This window comes from Crassostrea angulata, chromosome 7 (assembly GCF_025612915.1).
Source record: "Crassostrea angulata isolate pt1a10 chromosome 7, ASM2561291v2, whole genome shotgun sequence".
NCBI lineage: Eukaryota > Metazoa > Mollusca > Bivalvia > Ostreida > Ostreidae > Magallana > Magallana angulata.
The window spans coordinates 873,791-898,538 of NC_069117.1; the positions used below are offsets into that span (position 1 = coordinate 873,791).

Genomic DNA, 24,748 nt, shown 5'->3' on the forward strand with positions numbered 1-24,748 from the left:
TATTGACAAAATATGAGAATATGTGCAAAAATAAATTTCCTAATGATTTAGAGAGTTTATGACGTCAATTCGGCGAAGGAGAAATGGCGGCGATGAGCAGAGGAACCGACGGCGTGAAGCTATGGGAAAAAGCAGGGAAAGCAGAATTGTAATTAATTTCTGCAATTTAACATTTAGCGAATGAGTTTACTATTCGTAGCCGTGATAGGTTTCACTTGATTTCATTGGAAATTATCACAGTTCCGGTTTATAAAAAGTAATGTTTTGTTTCATGTGCTGGTGCTCAACAGTGCCGATCGTCTTGGTTTGGTGACACTTTCTAACTGGATTTGATTGATTATAAACCGAATGGCTTTCGACTCAAAGATTAATTTTTCGTTCGTGAAAATAGATGCGGGGTTAATTGATCCAGCTTCGACCACACGATTCATTTTACCATGTTGAGCTGAGCACTGGCCAATATTTTGTAGATTATACCAGAAAAAGAAAAGTAAAGCTCATCTTCTTTATCACATGGGCAAGTGCTCTGGCATGAACCCTGCATGCTAAAATTAACCCCTTCACGGTAACTGCGGTACTGCTCTTTTGCAGGGCAAAATGACATGGTTTGGTGAAATATAACGTTACATCAATTGTTTCATTTATGTCATTTAATTATCTACCTACTGAAATTTCGGCAAATTATATCATTTTGCCCTGCAAGAGAGCAGTACTGCAGTTATCATGAAGGGGTCTATTGGCGCGTAAATATGTTTATTTATTATTTGTATACTACACTTGCCAGAGTACTTGCCTTGGTCACTGTTAACGTGATGGAATTTTTCTGCACAAGGGATTAAAGGTCAAAAAGAGTGAAAATTAACTTTCTTTTGGTTAGAAATATAGCTTTTTGGATAAAGTTTGTCAACGTCACATGACCATTGTTAGACTGTTTCAAAAGCAGGCATGGTGTAAAAAATTCACTAGGTTTTGTAGGGATAGGATATTAATCATCAGAGGACTCAATGTTTCATTCTCCTCTCTTATGATACAGATAACCCAATATTATAGAGAATTATGTTAACGAGGTAACAGTGTCTTATATTTTTTATTATTTAATGTCCCTGCTAAAATATTTTATGTTTGTCATTTGAATTTGCTTTAGTTAGATAGGAAATTAATCTTTCATCTTTGAGTAGTAGTATTAGAAGAGTTGACTAAAAGTAAGTTTAACGCATTGAGTATGTTTGGAGCTTATTTATAAACCCCTTGAAGAGGTTTAAGAATATACAGGCAATATTTTAGACATAAACATTATTAATGAATGAATCCTGTAGTACACTTGCTTTTTGAATGAATACATTTTTTTTTCAGTATCAAACAATGGAGTGTGATAAAGGAGAAGAATTTCCTGGGCAGGGAATCCAAAGTGATGAAGAACGCCCTGTTTGAGTTGTCATGGAGAGTTGTAAATGGCCAGATGAAGGTCGAGTCTGCAATCAACGTTCTGGAGGATCTATGCGTGAGTGAAGTTATTTTGCAATATTTAAGGTTGGAGAGAATATTCAATAAGGGTACTGTGAAATCTTTATTTATCTTATACTAGTACTGAGATCTTGCATTCTGCCATAGTGAGCAACCTTTTGTAATAATATTATGTAGTCGACAATTGTCAGTAAAGTGATGATTTTAAAATCATAAATAAAAAAAGGGGAATGCTAATTGCCATTTTACAGGGATAATATATTGCATTTAGTTAGTAGTTTAAAGTATTGTGTATCCATTGTATCGTAATTGTATGTAACCATATTTATTGGATTGTACATGTAACATATCAATGAGACAACAACTGATTCACTTACATAAGGCCAAAACTATGGGTTATTTTCTAAATGTCATGCTCTCTTTTAGGAAAATGTGAAAGAACTACCAGTGGCCATTGCAGACGTGTTTTCCATTCTAGGTATGGAGCCAGATAATAAACTTACAAGTAGTTGAAAATCATTCTACATTTTCTTAAGGACAAAATTGTCTGCAATGTTACTGAATATTGCTAATCACCTAGAAATTGTGTTTATTTTATCCAGATATTGAGCTGTCTGTTTTAGAGGATACAAATCAAAGGGACAAATTCATCTCCCTTGTTTCTGGATGTGAGGTAAGTGGGTAATGAAATCAAGATTAGGGAGTAAATTCTTGCTTCTTATGATGGTTAATGATCTTTGATCTATTTCAGAAATTTGTGGCATCATCACTACTGAAAGAGAGACTGGATTTGGAAACTCTAGAAAGCCTTGGTTTGCTGGCATCAAAGAGTCAGTTCAACCAGAAATATGTCAAAACAAAGACAAAGCTCTAGTGAGTAGCTACAAGATCTAATATTTATGGAAAGATAAAGTAATCGCAACCATTCTGACATTTTAGCTCAGTAAGCACATCGTAACATATATATTTACTATGGTTTGATGAGAGTAGTTAATAGAGAAGAAAATTGACCCTGTTGACACAGCCATGCAATCTCTTGAATGAATTGATGTCAATGGTATTCCGTTTGCAAGGTTATTTTCACCCTGTGTTATTTTCGCTATTCTCCCCTTGCAGGCGGTTTTGTCCCGTTTTGAATTCATTCAGACTGATTTGTGTTTAAAGAGAGATAATTTAAGACATTGGAATACGCCCAGTCTTAAATCCGCTTGCTAACAACAAGGGTGAAAGGGCAAAAATAAAAAGGGAATGAATATTTCCCTGTATACAGTATTCACAGATTTTAACAAAGATAATTATCATAATTTTTTATGAGTGATGCAATCCTTAAGTAGATTTATTTGTTTTCCAGTTACAAGCAGAAGAAATTTAATTTGTTGAGAGAAGAGAGTGAAGGATATGCTAAATTAATAGCAGAGCTGAATCAGGAAATTACAGAGAAAATTACAGTGGATCAGAGTGTGGAAAATCTCAAGTCTCTGATTGGTATATGATATAAATATTCCATGTTTGTTACATACACACAGGACTAAAAATGTACACAAGTACATGTATCATATCATCTTATTTACCGTATATCCAGTAATTTTCACGATGATCTAATTATCACGACCTCTTTGAAATCGCAAAATATTAAATACGCAGAAATTATATCCTGTATCATTTTCTATAAGACAATTAAAATTGCAAAAAATGACTGACGCAAATTAAGAATGCTACACATTTTCACAAATTTTGTGACATGGAAAAATACCGAATATATGGTATTCTATCCGTTTGAATGTTCAATGAAATAATTAATTTGATTTTACTTGTTGGTCTATTCTTTAAGTTCTTTGCAGCATTCTGTAGTAGCGGGGTTAAGGTTAGGGTTATCTCAGTGAAATATATACATATATAATCCACATATATATTGACAGAGTTCTGTACTGATGGCCTGTTTGGTTGTTACAGGTTGCTTTGACTTGGATCCTAACCGAGTGTTGGATGTTTTGCTGGAATCGTTTGAGTGCCGGCCTCACCTGGAGAACTTTTACGTCCCGCTGTTCAAGGAGTACGTGACGGAACGCAAGACTCTCTGTCACATCCTGGGATTCAAGTTCCGCTTCTTTCAGGTCGGTATTTCATGGGAACTCCAGGTGGGAACAAACCTTGTACATCCACTGAGCATGTATTATTGACTAAAAAGGAGGTTTATAAAACTTTGGTTGTATTTGTTAGGGAAAACTAAAAAAAAATGAAGAAAGGGAAACTTCCATTGGTTGGAATCTGTTGTTATTGTTTGTATGTGTTTGTCTTGCTTAGGATGAAGAAACTCCCACCAGTTTATACAAGGTAGCTGCTTTGTTGCTGCAACACAATTTGATTGATCTGGAAACTCTCTATCCACACGTAAGTATATTCCTTTAGGCTTTAAATGTATCTGGATAAAACTGTATTTTTTCAATGCAAACATTTACATATGCAGCCTTTCACTAAATGAAAACCGATGTCTAGCAACACGCATCCTTATTTGCCTCATTATCCAATTATCTTGCTCAGATAGTAACCTGATGACCTTGCCCTCTGACTTTTCAGCTTCTCCCTGCGGACGCCAAAATCAAGGAGTATCACCAGAAGGAGGCTGACGAGGCCAAGGCGTACGTCCGTAAACTCAGCGTGGTCAATCTGGCCGAGAAATCGGAGGAAGTCAAAGAGCCAGAGGTGGTCAAGATCGACTTGGTAAGTTAACTAAGACATACTTACACAATATGTGTATTTATATATATTGTATATAAGGTATATATATATCAAGAAGACTACATTTTTTAAAAGATTTTTGTTGTTGTTCAGTATGTGACCAATCAGAAGCTTGGATTGTGTGAAGCCTTGCTCAGCCTTGGGGTATGGGATAGAGCAAAGGAGATCCTGGACAAGCTCCCCGAGTTCTTTGGCACCGTTCACAAGCCTATCGCCACCGGACTGTGTGCCATGGTTCATTGTATGATGGACACACTCTATAAAAAGTAAGACTTTCTTCTAGACCTATCCTATCATTTGGTTAAAAAGTCAACGTTCATCAAAATTACTAGTACAAGAAATACCAAAGGTTGTGGGTTCATGTCCTTGTTTAGGATCGATTTTTACTGCATGTAGCAATTTTTTTGATACACCACTGAATATCTTCAATTTCTGATGACAATCTTTTAAAATGGATGACACTGTACAGGCTTTTGCTTGTTAATTATCATTTTATCCCGCCCATCACAATGGTTTATTTTTACAATTGTTACAGTTTTCTGAGATATTTCATTCATAAAATCCTTTTAAAGATTGAGAGATTTTGCTTATAGAAATGTTGCCTTTATTACAGTAACGCAGGCTTGCCTAAAAAGATCCTGAAGGGGAAGTTGTCCGGAGACAAGAACTTGTTGAGGAATATCCGGGAGGTGGACTCCTACCGCTCGCTTCACTCTGAAGTGTTCCCAGTGATGCGTTACATCGGACCCTACACCTCCTGTGATCCCGTGCTACTGGTCAAAATCATCCGACTCGGAAAGTGCTTCATGACCAAGGTAGGTCGCAGTGTTCTCCTGTCTCTTGCTTATCATTTGTACAAAAAAATATGTGTGATCTGAAGAAAAATGTGTAGTTACACTTTATCATTACAATGACACTAAAACAAAGAATGTGCTCAGATTATTGACATTTTATGAATCCTATTAAAATATTTACATTTTTTTAGAAAAGTAACCAAATGTTTTATATATACATTAAATCTAGACTCGTTAAACTGAGCAACTCTTTATGACCATGTCACCTTTCCACAAATGTAATTACATTGAATAAAGATGCTTTTTGATTGGAGGTATCTTAATTCTATTAGCATGTAAAGCTAATTCTATTAGCATGTAAAACGGAATTGATAGTGGATTTCTAAGCATGCATGATGACTTGTTCACTGTTCAGTGGAGATTTCTGTGTGTATTCCAGAGACAGAGTGGGGGTATAACTCCCGAGGATGACGTGGCATACTATGGCTTCCTGAACATGCTGGATGAGGTCCTGTTACCCAGCATGTCCCTGCTCCCCGGTAACTGTTGCCTCTCGGAGGAGCTGTGGAGCTTCCTCAAACTCTTCCCTTACGAACTAAGGTTAGCCATCACACAAGTCTGTGGACATGTTTATAGTGTTGTTGTTGGACTGTGAGTGATCCTTTGTTTGACTGCCTCCATGTTTTGTAGGTATCGACTATATGGGAACTGGAAGAATGACTACAGCCAGCATCCTAAACTAGTGAGGATCCGTGCCGACTGTCTGGAGCGAGCTAGGTACCTCATGAAGTAAGACAATATCATTCTTTTATATTTCTAACCCTACCCACCCTAAGCTTGCCCCTTTTTTACCCCAACACACAAGCCATACAGATACATCTCATTTCTCCCACTCTCTGTACTGTACAGGTGCATCATACTCACATGTCACTCTATACCATCCTATTTATAAGTACCATGTCAAAGGAATATAAAAAGTTAAATGCACATGTACCCTCTGAGATGAATGATTTATAGATAAGTTCATTTGGAGATATTGTTCTGTTTTAGACGCATCTCCAAGGAGAATGTGAAGCAATCAGGGCGACAGTTGGGAAAACTCAGCCACAGTAATCCGGGCGTGCTGTTTGAATATGTAAGTGTTAAAACTCAGCCACAGTAATCCGGGCGTGCTGTTTGAATATGTAAGTGTTAAAACTCAGCCACAGTAATCCGGGCGTGCTGTTTGAATATGTAAGTGTTAAAACTCAGCCACAGTAATCCGGGCGTGCTGTTTGAATATGTAAGTGTTAAAACTCAGCCACAGTAATCCGGGCGTGCTGTTTGAATATGTAAGTGTTAAAACTCAGCCACAGTAATCCGGGCGTGCTGTTTGAATATGTAAGTGTTAAAACTCAGCCACAGTAATCCGGGCGTTCTGTTTGAATATGTAAGTGTTAAAACTCAGCCACAGTAATCCAGGCGTTCTGTTTGAAAATGTAAGTGTTAAAACTCAGCCACAGTAATCCGGGCGTGCTGTTTGAATATGTAAGTGTTAAAACTCAGCCACAGTAATCCGGGCGTGCTGTTTGAATATGTAAGTGTTAAAACTCAGCCACAGTAATCCGGGCGTTCTGTTTGAATATGTAAGTGTTAAAACTCAGCCACAGTAATCCAGGCGTTCTGTTTGAATATGTAAGTGTTAAAACTCAGCCACAGTAATCCGGGCGTGCTGTTTGAATATGTAAGTGTTAAAACTCAGCCACAGTAATCCAGGTGTGCTGTTTGAATATGTAAGTGTTAAAACTCAGCCACAGTAATCCGGGCGTTCTGTTTGAATATGTAAGTGTTAAAACTCAGCCACAGTAATCCAGGCGTTCTGTTTGAATATGTAAGTGTTAAAACTCAGCCACAGTAATCCGGGCGTGCTGTTTGAATATGTAAGTGTTAAAACTCAGCCACAGTAATCCAGGTGTGCTGTTTGAATATGTAAGTGTTAAAACTCAGCCACAGTAATCCGGGCGTGCTGTTTGAATATGTAAGTGTTAAAACTCAGCCACAGTAATCCGGGCGTGCTGTTTGAATATGTAAGTGTTAAAACTCAGCCACAGTAATCCGGGCGTTCTGTTTGAATATGTAAGTGTTAAAACTCAGCCACAGTAATCCGGGCGTTCTGTTTGAATATGTAAGTGTTATGTATTAAGAGTAATGTGTGCTCATCATTGCAAGTCAGAATTTACTCGCGAGTCTTGATGTCTTCTGTTTGAATATGTAAGTGTTATGTATTAAGAGTACTGTGTGCTCATCATTGCAAGTCAGAATTTACTCGTGAGTCTTGATGTCTTGTAATATTTATCTCTAGTTAAAGTCATGCATACTGTCTATAAAAGAAATTATGAACTGTATCTCTGGTGACATTTTGAGCTATTTTCCTCCTGTCTGTCAGGTATTGTTACTCTATGGATGTTGTTCTGAGTTACATGTATTGAGATTCTGCTGTGTTACATTGGGAATTGTGCTATGTTACAGGTGCTGTCCCAAATTCAGACCCACGACAACTTTATCGGCCCAGTGGTGGACTCCCTCAAGTACCTGACTTCCCTGTCGTACGACATGCTGGCTTGTATCCTCTAATGCTCAGACATACATGTATATAATGAAGTGAATGTCAGTAATGGTCACTCATAAACCAAGTCTTGGACTCTTTCCTGGAACAAGCTGAATAATTACATGAATATGTTGGGGAAGCATTTATCTCATGTTGACAAGATAATTTAATTTCATGGGCTGTTCTGAGTATTCTCATCTTTAAAGTGAACAGATAGATGGAAACCCTATTGATAGTTAACAGCATGAAAATGAGATCACCGTATCATTTAATTATAAAGAGGGAAAAAATTATCACACACTTTAAATTTTATGCTTTTACCCTTAAACAGCAAAGCTTTGAAGTACATGTAAATGTGAATATTTTAATGAATGATTGTACATGGTCCCATGTTCCTTAACTGTATGTAAGACTGCATCATTGATGCTCTGGCCAACCCAGACAAGAGCCGGATGAAGTACGACGACACAAACATATCCAAGTGGCTCCAGAGTAAGTGGCTTATATTATCTCTACCCTCTCTATTATCCCCACCTTCTCTATAATCTCCATCTTCTCTATAATCTCTATCTTCTTTATAATCTCCATCTTCTCTATAATCTCTGTATAATCTTAATCTTCTCTATAATCTTAATCTTCTCCATAATAATCCAGAGTAAGTGGCCTATATTATCTCTACCCTCTGTATTATCTCCACCTTCTCTATTATCGCCATCTTCTCTATAATCTCCATCTTCTCTACAATCTTCACCTTCTCTACAATCTCCATATTCTCTATAATCTCCACCTCTATAATCTCCGTCTTCTCTATAATCTCCACCTTCTCTATTATCGCCATCTTCTCTATAATCTCCATCTTCTCTATAATCTCTATCTTCTATATAATCTCCATTTTCTCTATAATCTCTGTATAATCTTCATCATCACCACTATAATCTCAATTTTCTCCATAATCTCCACCTTCTGTATAATCTCCATCTTCTCTTTGATTTCTTTATAATCTCCATTTTCTCTATAATCTCTGTATAATCTCCATCATCACCACTATAATCTCAATCTTCTCCATAATCTCCTTCTTCTGTATAATCTTCATCTTCTCTATAATTTCTGTATAATCTCTTCTCTATAATATCTGTATTCTCTAATTTCTATCTTCTCTATTATCTCTATCTTCTATATAATCTCCATCTTTATCTTGTGGCAATAACACAGTATGCGATCTTAATTGTAACTTTTACACATTGGGATTGAAAAAGAATTTATAACAATGGCTAACTGTTAATTAGCCTTGCTCTGAATGGAAGGTGTGAACAAAGAGAACAATGGAATAATGGGCATGTATGCTATGATATCCTGTAAAGGATTGGTTAATGTAAACACTCTGTAACAGATAAAGAACTGTGTAACATAATATCTGTTTCTCTTGTCCTTGATAACCCCAACAATATTTGCTTGAATTATTTGCAGGTCTGGCAAACTTTGCTGGTTGTATATGTCGAAAATACCAAGTAGACTTGGCTGGGCTGATGCAATTTGTAGCAAATCAACTGAAAGCAGGGAAAAGGTACCGGATACTGACTGTGCATATTTTATGTGTTCTATCGGTTGTTAGAAGATAATTTAAAATCAAATTCCCAACTATGAATACTTCATTCTTATTTGTTTTGCACACATGAAATATTTTGATGTTTCATCAGTACAAGTACTACAGGGACTAATTTTTCACCCTTTGTTTCATCAGTACATGTAATATAGGGACTAATTTTTCACTCTGTTTCATCAGTACATGTAATATAGGGACTAATTTTTCACCCTTTGTTTCATCAGTACAAGTAATATAGGGACTAATTTTTCACTCTTTGTTTGGAAGCTTTGACTTGCTGCTGTTACGTGAGGTTGTCACTAAGATGGCGGGGATAGAAATCTCTGAAGAGATCACAGACGACCAGCTGAATGCCATGTCTGGGGGAGAGCTGTTGCGACAAGAGGTGAGAGACAGAAAGTTTGACTTTACAGTTCTGTGGTAGTTCTATGCTTATCTTGCAAATATCATAAGAGTTTAGTTTATTTTGGTGGTAGTTTCGTGATAAACAACATATTAATTTAACTGTTCTAATATCAAATTAACTGCAGTCATTTACATGTAAATGGATACATCCATTATTACATCATGTTTATTTTAGGTTTTACATATGTATTTTTGTATGGTATTAATGTAGGTTTCACATGTGTTTTTGAGGGTGTATATTTTGCTCCTGAGATTTTATTAGTTTTTTCCATGTGTATTTTAGGGTGGATATTTTGCTCAAGTGAGAAACACCAAGAAGTCGTCCACAAGATTAAAGGACTCCCTGTTGGAGCATGACTTGGCCCTGGCCCTGTGTATTCTGATGTCTCAGCAGAGGGACGGTGTCATATACGAGGAGAGCGCAGAAAGTCACCTCAAGCTTGTAGGCAAGCTTTATGATCAGGTACAGCTCAGGCCAAAATAGTCAGCCAATTACAGTACTTTTAGATCTATTGATTTATGAGAGGCTAAGAGAGGCACCTCAAACTGTAGAAAAGCTTTTTAATCTTGTACAGAATGGGCCAAAATAATCAAAATGTAATTACATAGAATATAGTTATGCTATGTATATTATTAAATATTGTGAAACAAATGGATTTACCAGGAAAAAGTTTTTGTTTTGTCATCATGATGTTTGTGCCGCTAAATTTCCTGGACTATTTGTTGATTTTATGAACTACATGTGCTGTTTGTGTTATTGCAGTGCCAGGACACGTTGGTACAGTTTGGGAGTTTCCTCTCCATGCAGCTGAGCACGGAGGAGTTTGTGAAGCGGCTGCCGACCATCGACACACTGATCACCGCCTACCACGTCCCCGCGGATGCCGCCTTCTTCTTATGCCGTCCTCAGTACACATATGCAATCAATGCAAGTCTCTATCTTATACTTACTATCATTAGTACTGTAAGTTAGAATATTATCCTACATTATGACATTTGTAGTAAATGATTAAGTAAATATATCATTTAATGTTTTAGTCGAAATTTGATGAACTTCGCAAAACAGACAAGAACAACAAACAGTCGGGAAGTCAGCTAAAGGTATGCTTACTCTTGTTGTCATAGCGACTCAAAGTTCCCCTGAGTTTGCTACTTTGATGAACATGTAATTCTTAATGCTCTTTTCAAAGGTTTGTTTACTTTAGTTAATCCAAGAAGCAAAATATGTTTTTTTTAGACTTATTAGTTAACATTTGAGGGTTACCAACTTCCCTTTTGAGGGACATGCATGTAGTTCACCAAACTTTATGCTTGTTACTTTTTCTGTGGTAAGGAAATAGTGTAGTTTTATACATTAATGTGTTCTATCCTTTGTGACAGCAACAAAGATACATAGAGGCGGCTGATGAGGTGATGCAGCCCGTCGTGGAGCTGATCCGCCCAATATATAGTCCCCGCGTGTGGGAAGACCTCAGGTAATACACCATTGACTGAATATCTTAATGTAGATCAGATTTCCTCTCCTTTATAATTCTTTTAATTTTTGAAAATTAAAAGCAGACAGTGTTGGAGGAGGAGGAAGGTTATCAATGTCATAAATTTTAAAGTCGAAAAGTCGAGATATTGATAATATCTACTCCCCAAATCCTTTACAAGTTTCATTCATGTACTTGTATAAGCCTCACCTTTGTTAATTACCTGTGCGTGGCTCTGTGTATCAGTGACCACCTATATGTATGACCTGGCCGTCCCCTATTGTTACCTATGTTTTGTTATTTACCTGTTTTCACCTTTATATTTATCTTTCAGTGCCACCTTCTTTGTGACGTTCTGGTCCATGTCTATGTATGATCTGGCCGTCCCCACCACAGTGTATGACAAACAGATCCAGCAGTTGACCTCTCAGATCACAGCTATTGAGGACAACGAGGACCTGGTGAGTGTAACCTCAATGACCAGGGGTTGTAGGTGATAGATCACACTACCAGGGTATAGGTTAAAGGTCACACAGCTGGTCATTAGGTCAACCCTCATGTCAAAGTGGTATGGGGCACCTTGTGATATCAATGTCGACAAAAGGACATTCTATTTGAAATATAATAACAGTTTTGATATTTAAAATTGTACAATATTTGACCATGAAATCCATTTTGAGTATTCTTAGCAAGGAAAAAATTGTTAAAGCATCGACATTTTTCAAACTCGTGACTTGCAGATCAGTAGCTGATGCTTTATTTAATTGCAATAAACTGTTTGAAATAGAGATACGCTGAATTTTATTGATTATTCGTAAAAAAAAAAAGTTTTTCACAATATGGAAGTGTCCGATGCATTCTCAGATTAACATTGTCCATCATTGGCTTGTTAAATGGAAAAATGATTCAGAAATAAGAACTTATAGAGGATTATCGATAGAATGTTCAGTCTAAATGATAACAGTCAGGTTTCTTTACCATTGCAAAATACAATAAACAATGAACCCAAAGCTCATTTGTAGAATATTGATTCAACATGTTGAGTTAAGTTCATGGAAAGTCTATCTATTGTAAATTGCTTCTTGATTTTCAGCCCCAGAGCAAGAAGAAGAAAGAGAAGGAGAGATGCAGCAGTCTGATCGCCAAGCTGAAGGACGAGATGAAGAAGCAGGGCGACCATTGCAGTCGAGTGATGGCCCGGCTCAAAGCCCAGAGGGACTCCTGGTTCATCTCACGTAAGTCCAGACATTGTTATACATGTGTGTTAGTCTATTGATGGCCTGGCTCAAAGCCCAAAGGGACTCCTGGTTCATCTCACAAAAGTCCAGACATTGGGTGGACCTGTATTCTAGAATATTTCTTTTATATAGAACTAAGTGGTGATTGATTTTTATCAAAACAAATGATTGAATAAGAGAAATGTTTTATGAAGAGAGGTCTAGTAAACAAGGGTAAAGAGAAAAATAATGTGTATGGAAAAGCTCAACTGTTTATCTTTTGTGATTGTTTTGACACAGTCTATATTTTATTATTGTGTTGACTTGGTAAATGTTTATGTATTTGACAGGGTCCACAAAGAACGAGACCATCACCCAGTTCCTCCAGCTGTGTGTGTTCCCCCGCTGTTGTTTCACTGCCTCAGATGCCGTGTACTGTGCCAAATTTATCCACATCTTACACGATCTGAAGACCCCCAACTTCTCCACTCTCATCTGTTGTGATAGGGTAAGTCTAACTCATTTGGTCACTGATCGAATCTGAAACCAATACACAAAAATTAACAGACTTGATATGTTGCCAACTGTAAATGTAAATCTCTGATCACTTACACTGAGAATGTTTGTATACATGTATCATTTTGTGTATGAGAATATTTGTATGCATGTTTCATTTTGTGTTCCAGATATTCTGTGATATCACGTACACGGTGACCAACTGCACTGAGAACGAGGCTCACAGGTACGGACGATTCCTGTGTGCGTCGCTGGACACCATTATGAAGTGGCACAGTAGTAAAGAGATCTATGACAAGGTACAGTACAACATTACAGTACAACACAAAAAACTTGTAAACCGACAATAAACATAGAAGTAGGGAAGAGATCTATGACAAGGTACGGTACTACAATACAGTACACAACAAAAAACTTGTAAAACAACAATAAACATAGAAGTAGGGAAGAGATCTATGACAAGGTACGGTACTACAATACAGTACACAACAAAAACTTGTGAAACGACAATAAACATAGAAGTAGGGAAGAGATCTATGACAAGTACACAGGCAGAAACCTGTAAACAAAGCCAGAAACAAAATAACTACTAAAAAAAGTAAATCTTGAGTAGATTTTACTGGTAGGTTTTCTATGTATATATTAGAAAAAAAATATCATTGATTAACATTTCTTTAATTTGAGTACATAGGTGTAATGAAATTGACCATTGAGGATCCTCTGGTCTGTGAGACATAGTATGGTTTTTGTTGACTACTGTGGAGACACCGTTGATTATTGTTGCCTGTTGTAGGAGTGTGCTGCGTACCCCGGGTTTGTGACGGTGTTCAGGAAGGGCACAGACAGTGTCAATATCGCCGACCAGCTGGACTACGAAAACTACCGCCATGTCTGCCACAAGTGGCACTTCAGAATCACCAAGGTAACCACTCATCTGTGTCTGGTCAGTGGGACTTGGAGAATAGTCCACGAAAGTATTCAGTTCCTTAAATGTTCTTGTTGCTCTTCTAAAATACTGAAAAAGTGTGTCCAAATGAATGTCAAATCAAAGAGCAGAAAAGAAGCAAACAGAAATTGATCATATAATTAATGGATATTCTTATCATTCCTGATTTAATGAAGATACTGTTAGATTTTGTGTGCATAAGTGTCTGTTTGTATTAATGTATTAGTCTATATGTGTGTTTGTGTATTGTAGGCTATGGTGGCTTGTTTAGAGTCGGGGAACTACATCCAGATACGCAACGCTCTGATTGTCCTCACAAAGGTAAGAGGGGTTATAAGTTACAGGTGTTATTGAGAGAGTAAATACATTCAGATATATGTTTGCATTTCAAAATGTTTTAGCTGATCATTAAATGTACAATGTATGATCATTTTATGAACAGATCTTGCCCAACTATCCCAAGATTCAGCAGTTTGGACAAGCGTTGGAGAGAAGAGTGGACAGACTCCGACAGGACGAGAAAGGGAAACGACCTGATATCTACGCCCTGGCCATGATGTAAGTCCATCAACTGTTTGTATTTACACGTATTAGTACCACGGCCACGATGTAAATCCAATGACTGATTGTATTTACATGTATTAGTACCACGGCCATGATATAAGTCCAATGGCTGTTGTATTTACATGTATTAGTACCACGGCCATGATGTAAGTCCAATGGCTGTTGTATTTACATGTATTAGTACCATGGCCATGATGTAAATCCAATGACTGATTGTATTTACATGTATTAGTACCACGGCCACGATGTAAATCCAATGACTGTTTGTATTTACATGTATTAGTACCACGGCCACGATGTAAATCCAATGACTGTTTGTATTTACATGTATTAGTACCACGGCCACGATGTAAATCCAATGACTGTTTGTATTTACATGTATTAGTACCACGGCCACGATGTAAATCCAATGACTGATTGTATTTACATGTATTAGTACCATGGCCATGATGTAAATCCAATGACTGTTTGTATTTACATGTATTAGTACCACGGCCATGATGTAAATCCAATGACTGTTTGTATTTACATGTATTAGTACCAAGACCATGATGTTTGATTAGGAATTTACATAATCATGTACATGTCGGTAACAACACATACAAGTTCTGTTGGTGTAAACCCTGTCTCTTGTTGTAGGTACTCTGGTCAGTTGAAGGGGAAGAAGAGTATCTGGGTACAGGAGACAATGTTCCACCACAAAGAGGTAAGGCCACAAACCACAGCAAAGAATCAGAGCTGTGGCTCACTGAACTCATAACTCACTAGACAGACCAAAACCATAGCAAAGAATGAGTGGTCTGACAATGCACTGATAACTGAATTAGGCAGACTGAAACTTTAGCAAAGAATCAGTGGTCTGATGCTCTAAAGAGATATCGGTACAATGTATACTGACCTACATAGTGTATGTCACTGCTCCCCAGTAGTTCTGTATCTTTAAATCCATGATTTAAACTGTCCACTATTACAGATGTATTAATGTACAGATATACAATGTATAAGAATCACTCTTTGACTTGTAGATGAAAGGAAGTCAGAAGAAGCAGGGGGGCTTGTCCTCTAAACAAGACTCCAAGGCCAATGGGGAGACCAAGTCCTCCAAGGAGAACGGAGAGGGTAAGAATAGTCAGCATGTTGAAAAATAGTGACCAAAAAAGACAGATACAGATGTAATTGAGTTACTGAAGAAAATGTTCTTGACAATATATTTACACAGTGAAAGAATCTAGCAAAGACAAGAAGTCAGAGAAGAAAGAGAAGTCAGAGGGAAAGTCCAAGTCTGAAAAGAAGGACGAGGACAAGAAAGACCCTGGGTAAGTCAGGAGAGGAAAGCAGAGGGTAGAGACCATTAGCAGCAGAGGTAAAGCAGGAAATAGAGCAGTGGATAGAGACCATTCAGGCTAGTAGAGAATAAAGCAGGGGATAGAGATCATTCAGGCTAGTAGGGAATAAAGCAGGGAATAGAGCAGGGGATAGAGATCATTCAGGCTAGTAGAGAATAAAGAAGGGAATAGAGCAGGGGATAGAGATCATTCAGGCTAGTAGAGAATAAAGCAGGGAATAGAGCAGGGGATAGAGACCATTCAGGCTAGTAGAGAATTAAGCAGGGAATAGAGCAGGGGATAGAGACCATTCAGGCTAGTAGAGAATAAAGCAGGGAATAGAGCAGGGGATAGAGATCATTCAGGCTAGTAGAGAATAAAGCAGGGAATAGAGCAGGGGATAGAGACCATTCAGGCTAGTAGAGAATAAAGCAGGAAATAGAGCAGGGGATAGAGATCACTAGGCTAGTAGAGAATAAAGCAGGGAATAGAGCAGTGGATAGAGATCATTCAGGCTAGTAGAGAATAAAGCAGGGAATAGAGCAGTGGATAGAGACCATTCAGGCTAGTTGAGAATAAAGCAGGAAATAGAGCAGTGGATAGAGATCATTCAGGCTAGTAGAGAATAAGCAGGGAATAGAGCAGGGGATAGAGATCATTCAGGCTAGTAGAGTATAAAGCAGGGAATAGAGCAGGGGATAGAGATCATTCAGGCTAGCAGGGAATAGAGCAGGGGATAGAGATCATTCAGGCTAGTAGAGAATAAAGCAGGGGAGAGAGACCATTCAGGCTAGTAGAGAATAGAGCAGGAGATAGAGTGCATTCAACTCTTGCAGAAATAAACAGAGTAGAGATATTAAACAAAGAAATGAAAACTGGAAGTAGAACAAGGGAAAGGAATGATTCCAACTTTTGTATAGCAGAGAATAGAAAAAGATTAAATGGGAAAAAGAAACGGTTAGGCAGAGATAAGGGAAAAAAAGCCAGCAGTAGATAGAAAAGGAAGTAGAATTCAAACTCTTGTAGAGATTCATGTATTTTAGGGGATAAAGAAAATTCAGCTTGTGTAGAAATAATTCACTTTCTGTGCATACTTCTTGGTTTATCAACTGGTTGTTATCTCCTTTAGAACAAAGAAAAGTTCCAAAGACAAATCAAAAGATAAAGAAAAATCAAAAGAGGAGAAATCTCACAAGGAGGACAAGTCGTCCACCCACAAAGAGAAGGCGATCAAGAGGGAGGTAGAGGAAGACGGAGAGAGGGGCCAGAACAAGGAGAACAAACGCTCCAAGGAGGAGGCTGCCGACAAGGTAAGGGGGGAGGGGACTACTGGACAGTGATCAGTGGGAGGGTGGGGTGGGGGGTTAAAACAAGGAGAACAAAGGCTCCAAGGAGGAGGCTGCTGACAAGGTAAGGGGGAGGGGACTACTGGACAGTGATCAGTGGGACGGTGGGGTGGGGGGTAAGAACATGGAAAACAAAGGCTCCAAGGAGGAGGCTGCCGACAAGGTAAGGGGGGAGGGGACTACTGGACAGTTAACAGTGGGACGGTGGGGTGGGGGGTTAGAACAAGGAGAACAAACGCTCCAAGGAGGAGGCTGCCGACAAGGTAAGGGGGAGGGGACTACTGGACAGTGGGCACGTCAATGGCATAGGGGGACATATATCAGTAGGAGGAGGGGACAGATATCAGAGAAACTAACAGTTATCTTAGGAAAGGTGCAGATATCAGTGGAAAAGTTGGCAAATGTCAGTGTGTGAGGGGAAAGATATCTGTTAGTTTGTTAAGTTGTTCATAGTTTTTCTGGCACGGTGTCACTTGGTAAGATTAGAGTGTTATGTTGACTTATCCGAAAATTCTTTTTAGGTTGAGGTAAAAATTCGAGTCAAAGAAGAAGCCCAGGAGTGGACAGAGAGAGATGTCAGGGACATAAGGGAAGGTCACGACTTCAGCCATGGTGACTTCAAGGTCAAAGAGGAGAAGCTGGAGAAGATCAAGATCAAAAGGACACACAGTCCGTCAGAGGTCAAGGACAGGGATCACAAGGACCACCGTCTGGAGCGGGCGTCCAGCATCGGCTCCCAGGAAAGTCGCGGCTCGTGGCGAAGTCCCGAAGGGTCGACCAAGTTACACGAAGACAGAGGTGTGTATGACCATACAGTGGTAGATTAAATGACATGTCAAATATAGAGTGGAAATCACTCAACTCTAGGGGACTAATTATTATCCATTGTAAATTTATCTAAGGTTATGGGTAAAGTACTTTTTGGAATACTTTGTATGGAAAATAAATAATGGCTACATTTCATAATCAAATGACGATAAAGACTGAGGAGGAATTTTTTTTGATGAGGGCCCATTAAATCATCCACAAAAACAGAGTGTTCACAAATTCTAATGATAAACACTTACAAAGGTTGACTCTTCAAGTTATTCTGTATGCATGTATTAATAGCTGTAGAATCTTTTGTGATAGGATTCTCATACAACTGCGGTGTTTGTTTTCAGATACAAAACGTCGAAAAGTGGAAAGTGCTTCAGCTTCGGGGTCAAAGGTTAGTATGAAGGAAGTCAACTCGTAATAATGGTGTCTTCTTGTGTTGAGCTGAGAGCAGTGCACCCTGGGAAGGAAGGCTTGCTGTATGTGGAAACGTCGGTATTAATCCCTTGTCAGTTTTTAAGTTTTTAGGGTTTATGCCTGCCATGTATCAGATTGGATGGGAAGCCGGATTACAAGATAATTGAGATATTGATGTCGGAAGATCATTGCTGATGAATCCCGAGAATCCTGTTTTTAAGGAAATGGAAATGTTTGTTGTATTTTATCCTGTGATCTGAGTGAAATGTATTAGATGTAGAAGGACTGAAATATTTATATTGGTGATCAGAAAGTATGAAGAAAGTTAAAATATGAAAAGACATTTATGAATTTAAAGAAATCTTTGCATTAAGGTTGGCCAATTATTTGGGACCAAGGTTGTCCATACTGAAGTGTCTCATGCAGTTTGTTCCACCAACCATGATCATCTTCTTGCATTCAATCTTGTTTTGTCTTTAATGTTGGGGAAAGGAGCATATGCCACAAAATTTCTTGTCTGTTTTGTTGTCCTGGCTTGTAGCGATATCAAATTCCAATGTTTGTAAAGAAGCCTAAAGATAAGCATTCATTGTCCTGATTTTTCACGTTCAGAGCCAACTTCAACCAATGAATCCATATTGATTCTGTATGCAGGGAGTTTTTAGAGATGAGGCCTCATTCTAGACAAGGATGCCACACATCCAGACCAGATAACCCTCTACCTTTTAAAATCTTGTCTCAAAAGTCAAATATATAGTATTGCCACTTCAGTTGGAAGTTCCAGCCATTGCATTTCTAAAAGGTCAAAAACATAGGATTGCCACATCCGTTGAAAATTCCAGCCAATGTATGTCTTAAAAAGTCAAAAATTTAGGATTACCACTTTAGTCGAAAATTCCAGCCATTGTATATTGTCTAAAAAGTAAAAGATGTAGGATTGCCACATCTGTTGAAAGACCCAGCCATTGCAATCCATATCCACAGCTATAGAGAGATGGTGCTGCTGTTTGCTGTAATCAGGCTTACCAGCCTTTGCCAGTGTCTTCCTGCTGAGCTTAAGCCAGACCTGTCATCCTTTCGGAGTCGTTTTCATTCCTTGGAGAATTTTTACATACGGAGGATGTCCCTGCCTTGTAATTGATACTCAAGTTCTCATCTCCATATTTTAACCTTCCATGGAGCACAATCCCTGATTATAAGAGAGGATCTATAGTCCCAGTCTTGTAAATGTAGAACTTTAATTTTCCATGGATTACAATCACTTCGACACCGTCCTCTCACAACAGAAGAGTTCTACCCCCTGTCTACTTCTCAGTCTGTCTGAAGAACGAACCACAGCAAATCTAGACCAAGCAGAGTTCAACATTCCAGCCAGCGTATGTGTGATGTCCAGACCGTGATGTGCCATATCTGTTGATTGAAGAAATTTCTTTGGTTCATTTAGAATCGGACCATAAAATTGTGTTGTGATAAATTTGGAATTCATGTTGTGTAACTATGCATTATGAACGGGCTTTATTCAGAAATATCAGTGCTATATAAAAGGAGAAGTTTAATCGTGAAACCCATAGTGAAATCCAGAGCTGAAGAATGCAGTTAAATTTTTAATTGTTATTGGTGCTGTGTGTAATACGTGGTGTGATCGTCTAAGAAATATATCTTCTAATCATTGCCTATACAAATTAGATCTCAGTGCATAGAAAATCCACATTTTATATTTGAATTTTAAGATTTTTGTTAAGATATATTTTTAAACTTTGACTTTGTAAAGAGTTTACCTTTGTTCATAGTAAAGATCCCCACTTGGTCTTCATGTTAATACTTCCTAATTCAGACTTCATTACCAGTGTAGATTTTTCATTTATTTGATGGCAGCAAAGAAACATTAATGTTATCATATGAACATGATAAATGTTGTAATACTCTGTGATGGAACTGAATACAGTACACTACCTAGGGAAATCAGCAGAAAAACAAGTTTAAAACATTTGAAAAAACAAGTATAACTTAAGCTGAAATAACATAAGTTTTCAAAGATTTTTGTCTAATGTACTTGGTTCTGTAATGAGTCAGTGTTTTGATAAGTTGTGGGTTTTTTTTTACCTGTATAACAAGGATTATGATGTTAATGTTTTAATACTGTTGTAAACATTTTGTTCAGAAAGATAAGAATTTAATCTTTTCAAAGTTAATGATGTTTTTGAATTCAGAAAAGTGTTGTTTTTTCATAAAATGAAATTTGTTGAAGTTACAACAAAGTGTTAAAATGTTTCCCTTTCTTTCATGTTCTTAACAGAATTATTCCAAATGCATATAGCTTATTTTCTTAAAAGAAATCAATTTTTTTATCATTTAATTTTCTTCTGTAAAAGACCATGATCTGCATTATATTTCTTAAAGTGATGTATTCTTGGAAAAATCAGGAGATGGGACAGAACAATCTGGACAAATAGGAATTATGTATTATTTACAATTTCTTAAAAAATTTCCTCCTTTTGATTTCGAAACTTAGTGGTAAAATTCAAAGAGTGTTCTTTTAGAAACACTTCCTTTAGAAATTATCATAAAATAATGTAAGGGTTTTTTTTTTTGGAAGAAAGAATGTTGATGTCTACAGACCAATGTTTTAGGAGTGGGGTTGTTATGTGATGAGGGGGTAGGGATTGGGGGTGGGGTGATTGTAGTGGCAGCATGAGGCGTCTGTGGTGGCCCCAGGTGACCGGTGGTGCCAGGAGACACCTGGCTGAATTGTTCTGATTTCTTTTTCTTCTTCACCAGGACCGTGATCACAGCGAGACTCGGGAACGCCCCAGAAAGGTGAGTGGTCAGTGCGCAGCGCAACAGGAGACAGCAATGGGCAAGGCCAAAAAAACATGTGAATTGATTCTCAGGCACAGTCGCATTGATTTATTTTACTGCCAGATCGCAAATTTTGTAACGAAATTAGATACCTTCCTGTCTCATTATGTTTTGAACTTTTGGGCCTGAGAACCAATACATTACTTTTTTTGCCAAAATGAACACCTGCTGTAACTAGTAATGCATCAATGAATGCACTTTGTAACCTTCTCTATTGTCATGGCTACAGGTTATTTTGGACACATGAACCAAAAATTTAGTTCATTGGTCGACAAAATGCTTTTGTGTAGATTCCTGTCAGTGAATGATTATAGCGCACTTGAGCCAAACTTGTCAAAATTTGATCGCTGTCATCATAAACTTTACAATTTCATCTAGTTCTTTAGAAGTACTGGGTCAATTTTAACCGAACATGAAGGGATGTTAAATTCTTTTATAGGAGTAAATGGAGAAAAATCTTTTAAAATCTTCTATGAAACCATTTGGCCAGAAAAGTTGAATTTTGTGTAGAAGGGTCCTTAGGTACCAGTAGTTTAGATTCAAGTTTGATTTAGCTGTGAGTCCCAAGAGTGTGTGGGGGCCAAAATGGGGAGTTAAATTTTCTTGTAGGAATAATCAGGGAAAAATCTTCTCAAAAATCCTTTGGCAAGGAAAGTTAAAGCTTGTGTGGAAGCATCCTCTTGTAATGTGGATTAAGTTTTGTTGAATCATAAATTATGATTCCTGAGGGTATGATGGGGCCACAATAAGGGGTTGATTTTTTTTTACCTAAATACGAATAGAAAAAAACGTTGGAAAATCTTCATTATACCATTTGGCCAGAAAAATTAAAACTTGTCAGGATTTTTTTTTTGGGGGGGGGGGAAGGGGGTGGTGCTGTCGAATTTTACATGTGAATTTATGCTTAGGAAAATCCTGATAAAAAATATTCAGCCTTTGAGACTGTGAAAATGATTTGAATTCAATTTTCATAAGTTTGAAGTTTCTTGGGTACCATAACAGTATTGGACAGAAATTAGTCAAATTTCACAGAAGAAATTTTCTAAAAATGTATGGGACCAGTCATTTTATTTTACTAATACACTTATTGAAGCATTAACATGTGCACAGTTCTTGATACATGTATAAGCAGCAATAGCTATGCTCAGAGTCGGTAAATGTAACGATTGATTTTGTGATTGATATGATTGCCTGTATTACACAGAGTCCGTCAAACGAGAGAGAGCGGGAGAGGAAGGACAGGAAGAGAACCAGTTTGGTAAGACAGCCCGAATTTACTCTGCTCTTCTATCAGCATCTTATGATTATTTAGATATTCCTAAACATGTCGTTTGATCTTTAAAATTAAACAATGGCAATCTTGAATGGTTTAAAGGGAAGATACCGATATATTGTTTAGAATTGCCAGCAACTGTTCTTGATAACTTTTGTATTGATTATTGAACCTCCTGAACTAAAGAATCCAGCAGTGTTTAGTACATTCCTGAGTTATTAGTAATACAAGGCCTCCTGATGATAATTTCTTTCTTTCTTGTGTAGGATTACGCAGATGATAGATGTGAGGGAGAGGTGAAACGAAGGAGGAGTGCCGAGCCCCAACACAGTGAGTCTTAAGTCAAATTCTTGACCATAAACACTGCAGCCTAAGCAACAATTCTTTACCATAAACACTGCAACGTAAGCAAACATTCTTTACCATAAACACTGCAGCCTCAGCAAAAATTCTTTGTCATAGTGCCAAATGCTGTACCATGATCATAGCATATGTCTGGATTGACACTGGGACCCCATTTCCTTGTATATAGATATTTTGATTCAGTCAGTTGTTAAAATATCTTTTTAAAAATGTCCTACTTTCCTTTATACATATCAGGCGATGGGCTTCATTTCCTTGTGCATGTGTACCGTACATGTATAAACATACAAAACATATATAACAAGTTGGTTATAAAAAAAGAATTTTCAGTGTATTGGCTGTGTTTATCATTAAAAGCTTATTAAAAGGTTGTTTAAAATCTGGTCTCTTTTAAACAGGTCATTCCAGTTTCAGAATCAACGGAGATTCCGACAAACACAGCAAGCGGGAACAGTCACGAGACAGGCTGGACGGCCATGCAAAGGTCAAGGTCATAGATGTGTAGAGAATTTTGCCCAGTTTAAATGAAAGTGCTAAAAGAAATCTACATTCTCATTAAAATTGTAAAGAGTAGTCTCTACTTCCTCAATCATATTTTATGGAGATGTCTAAACATTCTTATCAAAGCTAAGAAGAACATGCATCTAAACCCTACCTAAAAAAGTGTAGAGAAGTTTCTACATCCTCAATCAAGCTGCTAAGAGAAGTATCCAAATTATTGCTGAAAGCATTCTCTACACGATCTCTAAAGCTATGTATAGATTTTTCTACACCCTCTTTAAAGCAGTATAGACACGTCTCCACGTTTTATGAAAGCTAAAAAGATGTCTCTACATTCTCACTTAAAATATGTAGAGATATCTTGACATCCTCACTTGGGCTGTTTAGAGAAATCTCAGCATCCTCACTTGAGCTGTTGATGATTTTCTTCATCTTCATTTCAGCTGTTATAATATATTTGCAAATATGTTTCCTTATATGAACCTATAGAATTAGCACTCACTAAATATGGGTAGAGAAGTATGCAACGAAACTTCACATCCTCTCTAAAGCTGAGTAGAATAGAGAGGTCTCTACATTTTCTCCAACATTGTTTTTAGAGAGGTCTCTACATCTCACTAAGGTTGTGTAGAGAAGTCTCTAAATTTTCTCTAAAGCTGTCTATAGACCCTCATTCTTTGACATGTACCAGTTATGTAATGCTATGAAGACAATTGAACATTTAGTATGTGTGTTTTACAGGAGGAGGCTGCAGAAGACGGTCCACACAAGAGTAAGTCCAAGGAGAAGAGTAAAAACAAGGACAAGACACGCGACAAGTATCCTTGACAACCATCTACTAAACACTTTATGTAAAACACTTCTGTATCGACATGATGAACTAATAACACAAATTCTCATAACATAGAATACGACATGTGTAAACAAATATTTAACCAAGATATACATTGGTTTAAATTGAGAATTTCATTGTCAAAATAAACACTGGTATACTCAAAGTCAAAAATAACCCCCCAAACAGAAGTCAAATTTGCAATGAACAAGAATTTTTAAACTTCTGGAAGTGACTGATTGAAAGAAATGGTGGATTAAATGTTGTTTTATCCATGATATAGCCCAAACCATGCGTCATCATACAGGATGCAGTTAGTAAGAGGGCAGGGTTTCCTTAACTGTTACCAGATCTAGTTCATCCAAGAAGAGCAAGAAGTGAGGCCCAGTGTGGAACTAGAGCAGTGCTAGATTTATAGACACTGACCCTGACCCGCCGTACCCCACACTGTGGTCTGTACCAGTCACAGTGGGGGCGGGTCCACTCATTTTATACAACCTAGAGTTGTGTATTCGTTATTATGTCTGAAACAGACAGAAAGTCTTGTAAAAATTATGTTTTTATGTAAAAAGTGAAGAACAACTGTATACATGTTGATAAAAAAAATGCAAAAGCAAATGTTGGGTGTTGTGTTGTTATTATGACCTGCCACGCAGCAAAGGCCAGAACATTGTAGTGTTGTCACATCTATCCTCATTCCTCCTGG

At 37.6% G+C, this 24,748-nt stretch overlaps 1 protein-coding gene across 2 annotated transcripts; it reads left to right on the forward strand.

Annotated features, from left to right (window-relative positions):
• Positions 1-18: 18 nt before the first annotated feature.
• On the forward strand, positions 19-24,660 carry LOC128192723 (THO complex subunit 2-like). 2 transcript variants are annotated; one of them, XM_052865645.1, is made up of 41 exons: positions 19-148; positions 1,354-1,501; positions 1,891-1,942; positions 2,067-2,137; positions 2,216-2,337; positions 2,816-2,949; positions 3,418-3,578; positions 3,769-3,855; positions 4,042-4,185; positions 4,297-4,469; positions 4,817-5,018; positions 5,437-5,597; positions 5,688-5,786; positions 6,048-6,132; positions 7,506-7,599; positions 7,996-8,076; positions 9,052-9,148; positions 9,455-9,572; positions 9,876-10,055; positions 10,356-10,520; positions 10,631-10,693; positions 10,973-11,067; positions 11,402-11,528; positions 12,161-12,302; positions 12,635-12,792; positions 12,971-13,099; positions 13,594-13,722; positions 13,999-14,067; positions 14,189-14,304; positions 14,950-15,016; positions 15,336-15,429; positions 15,530-15,626; positions 16,765-16,945; positions 17,503-17,779; positions 18,145-18,191; positions 20,993-21,031; positions 22,278-22,331; positions 22,613-22,676; positions 23,108-23,193; positions 23,952-24,028; positions 24,393-24,660. In XM_052865645.1, exons 1-41 carry the CDS (start codon positions 84-86, stop codon positions 24,421-24,423), a joined length of 4,581 nt encoding a protein of 1,526 aa, XP_052721605.1. In that variant the 5' UTR covers positions 19-83; the 3' UTR covers positions 24,424-24,660. The 2 variants fall into 2 exon arrangements, with proteins under 2 accessions (XP_052721605.1, XP_052721606.1); XM_052865646.1 differs by lacking the exon at positions 19-148 and adding an exon at positions 210-490.
• The last annotated feature ends 88 nt before the right edge of the window (positions 24,661-24,748 follow it).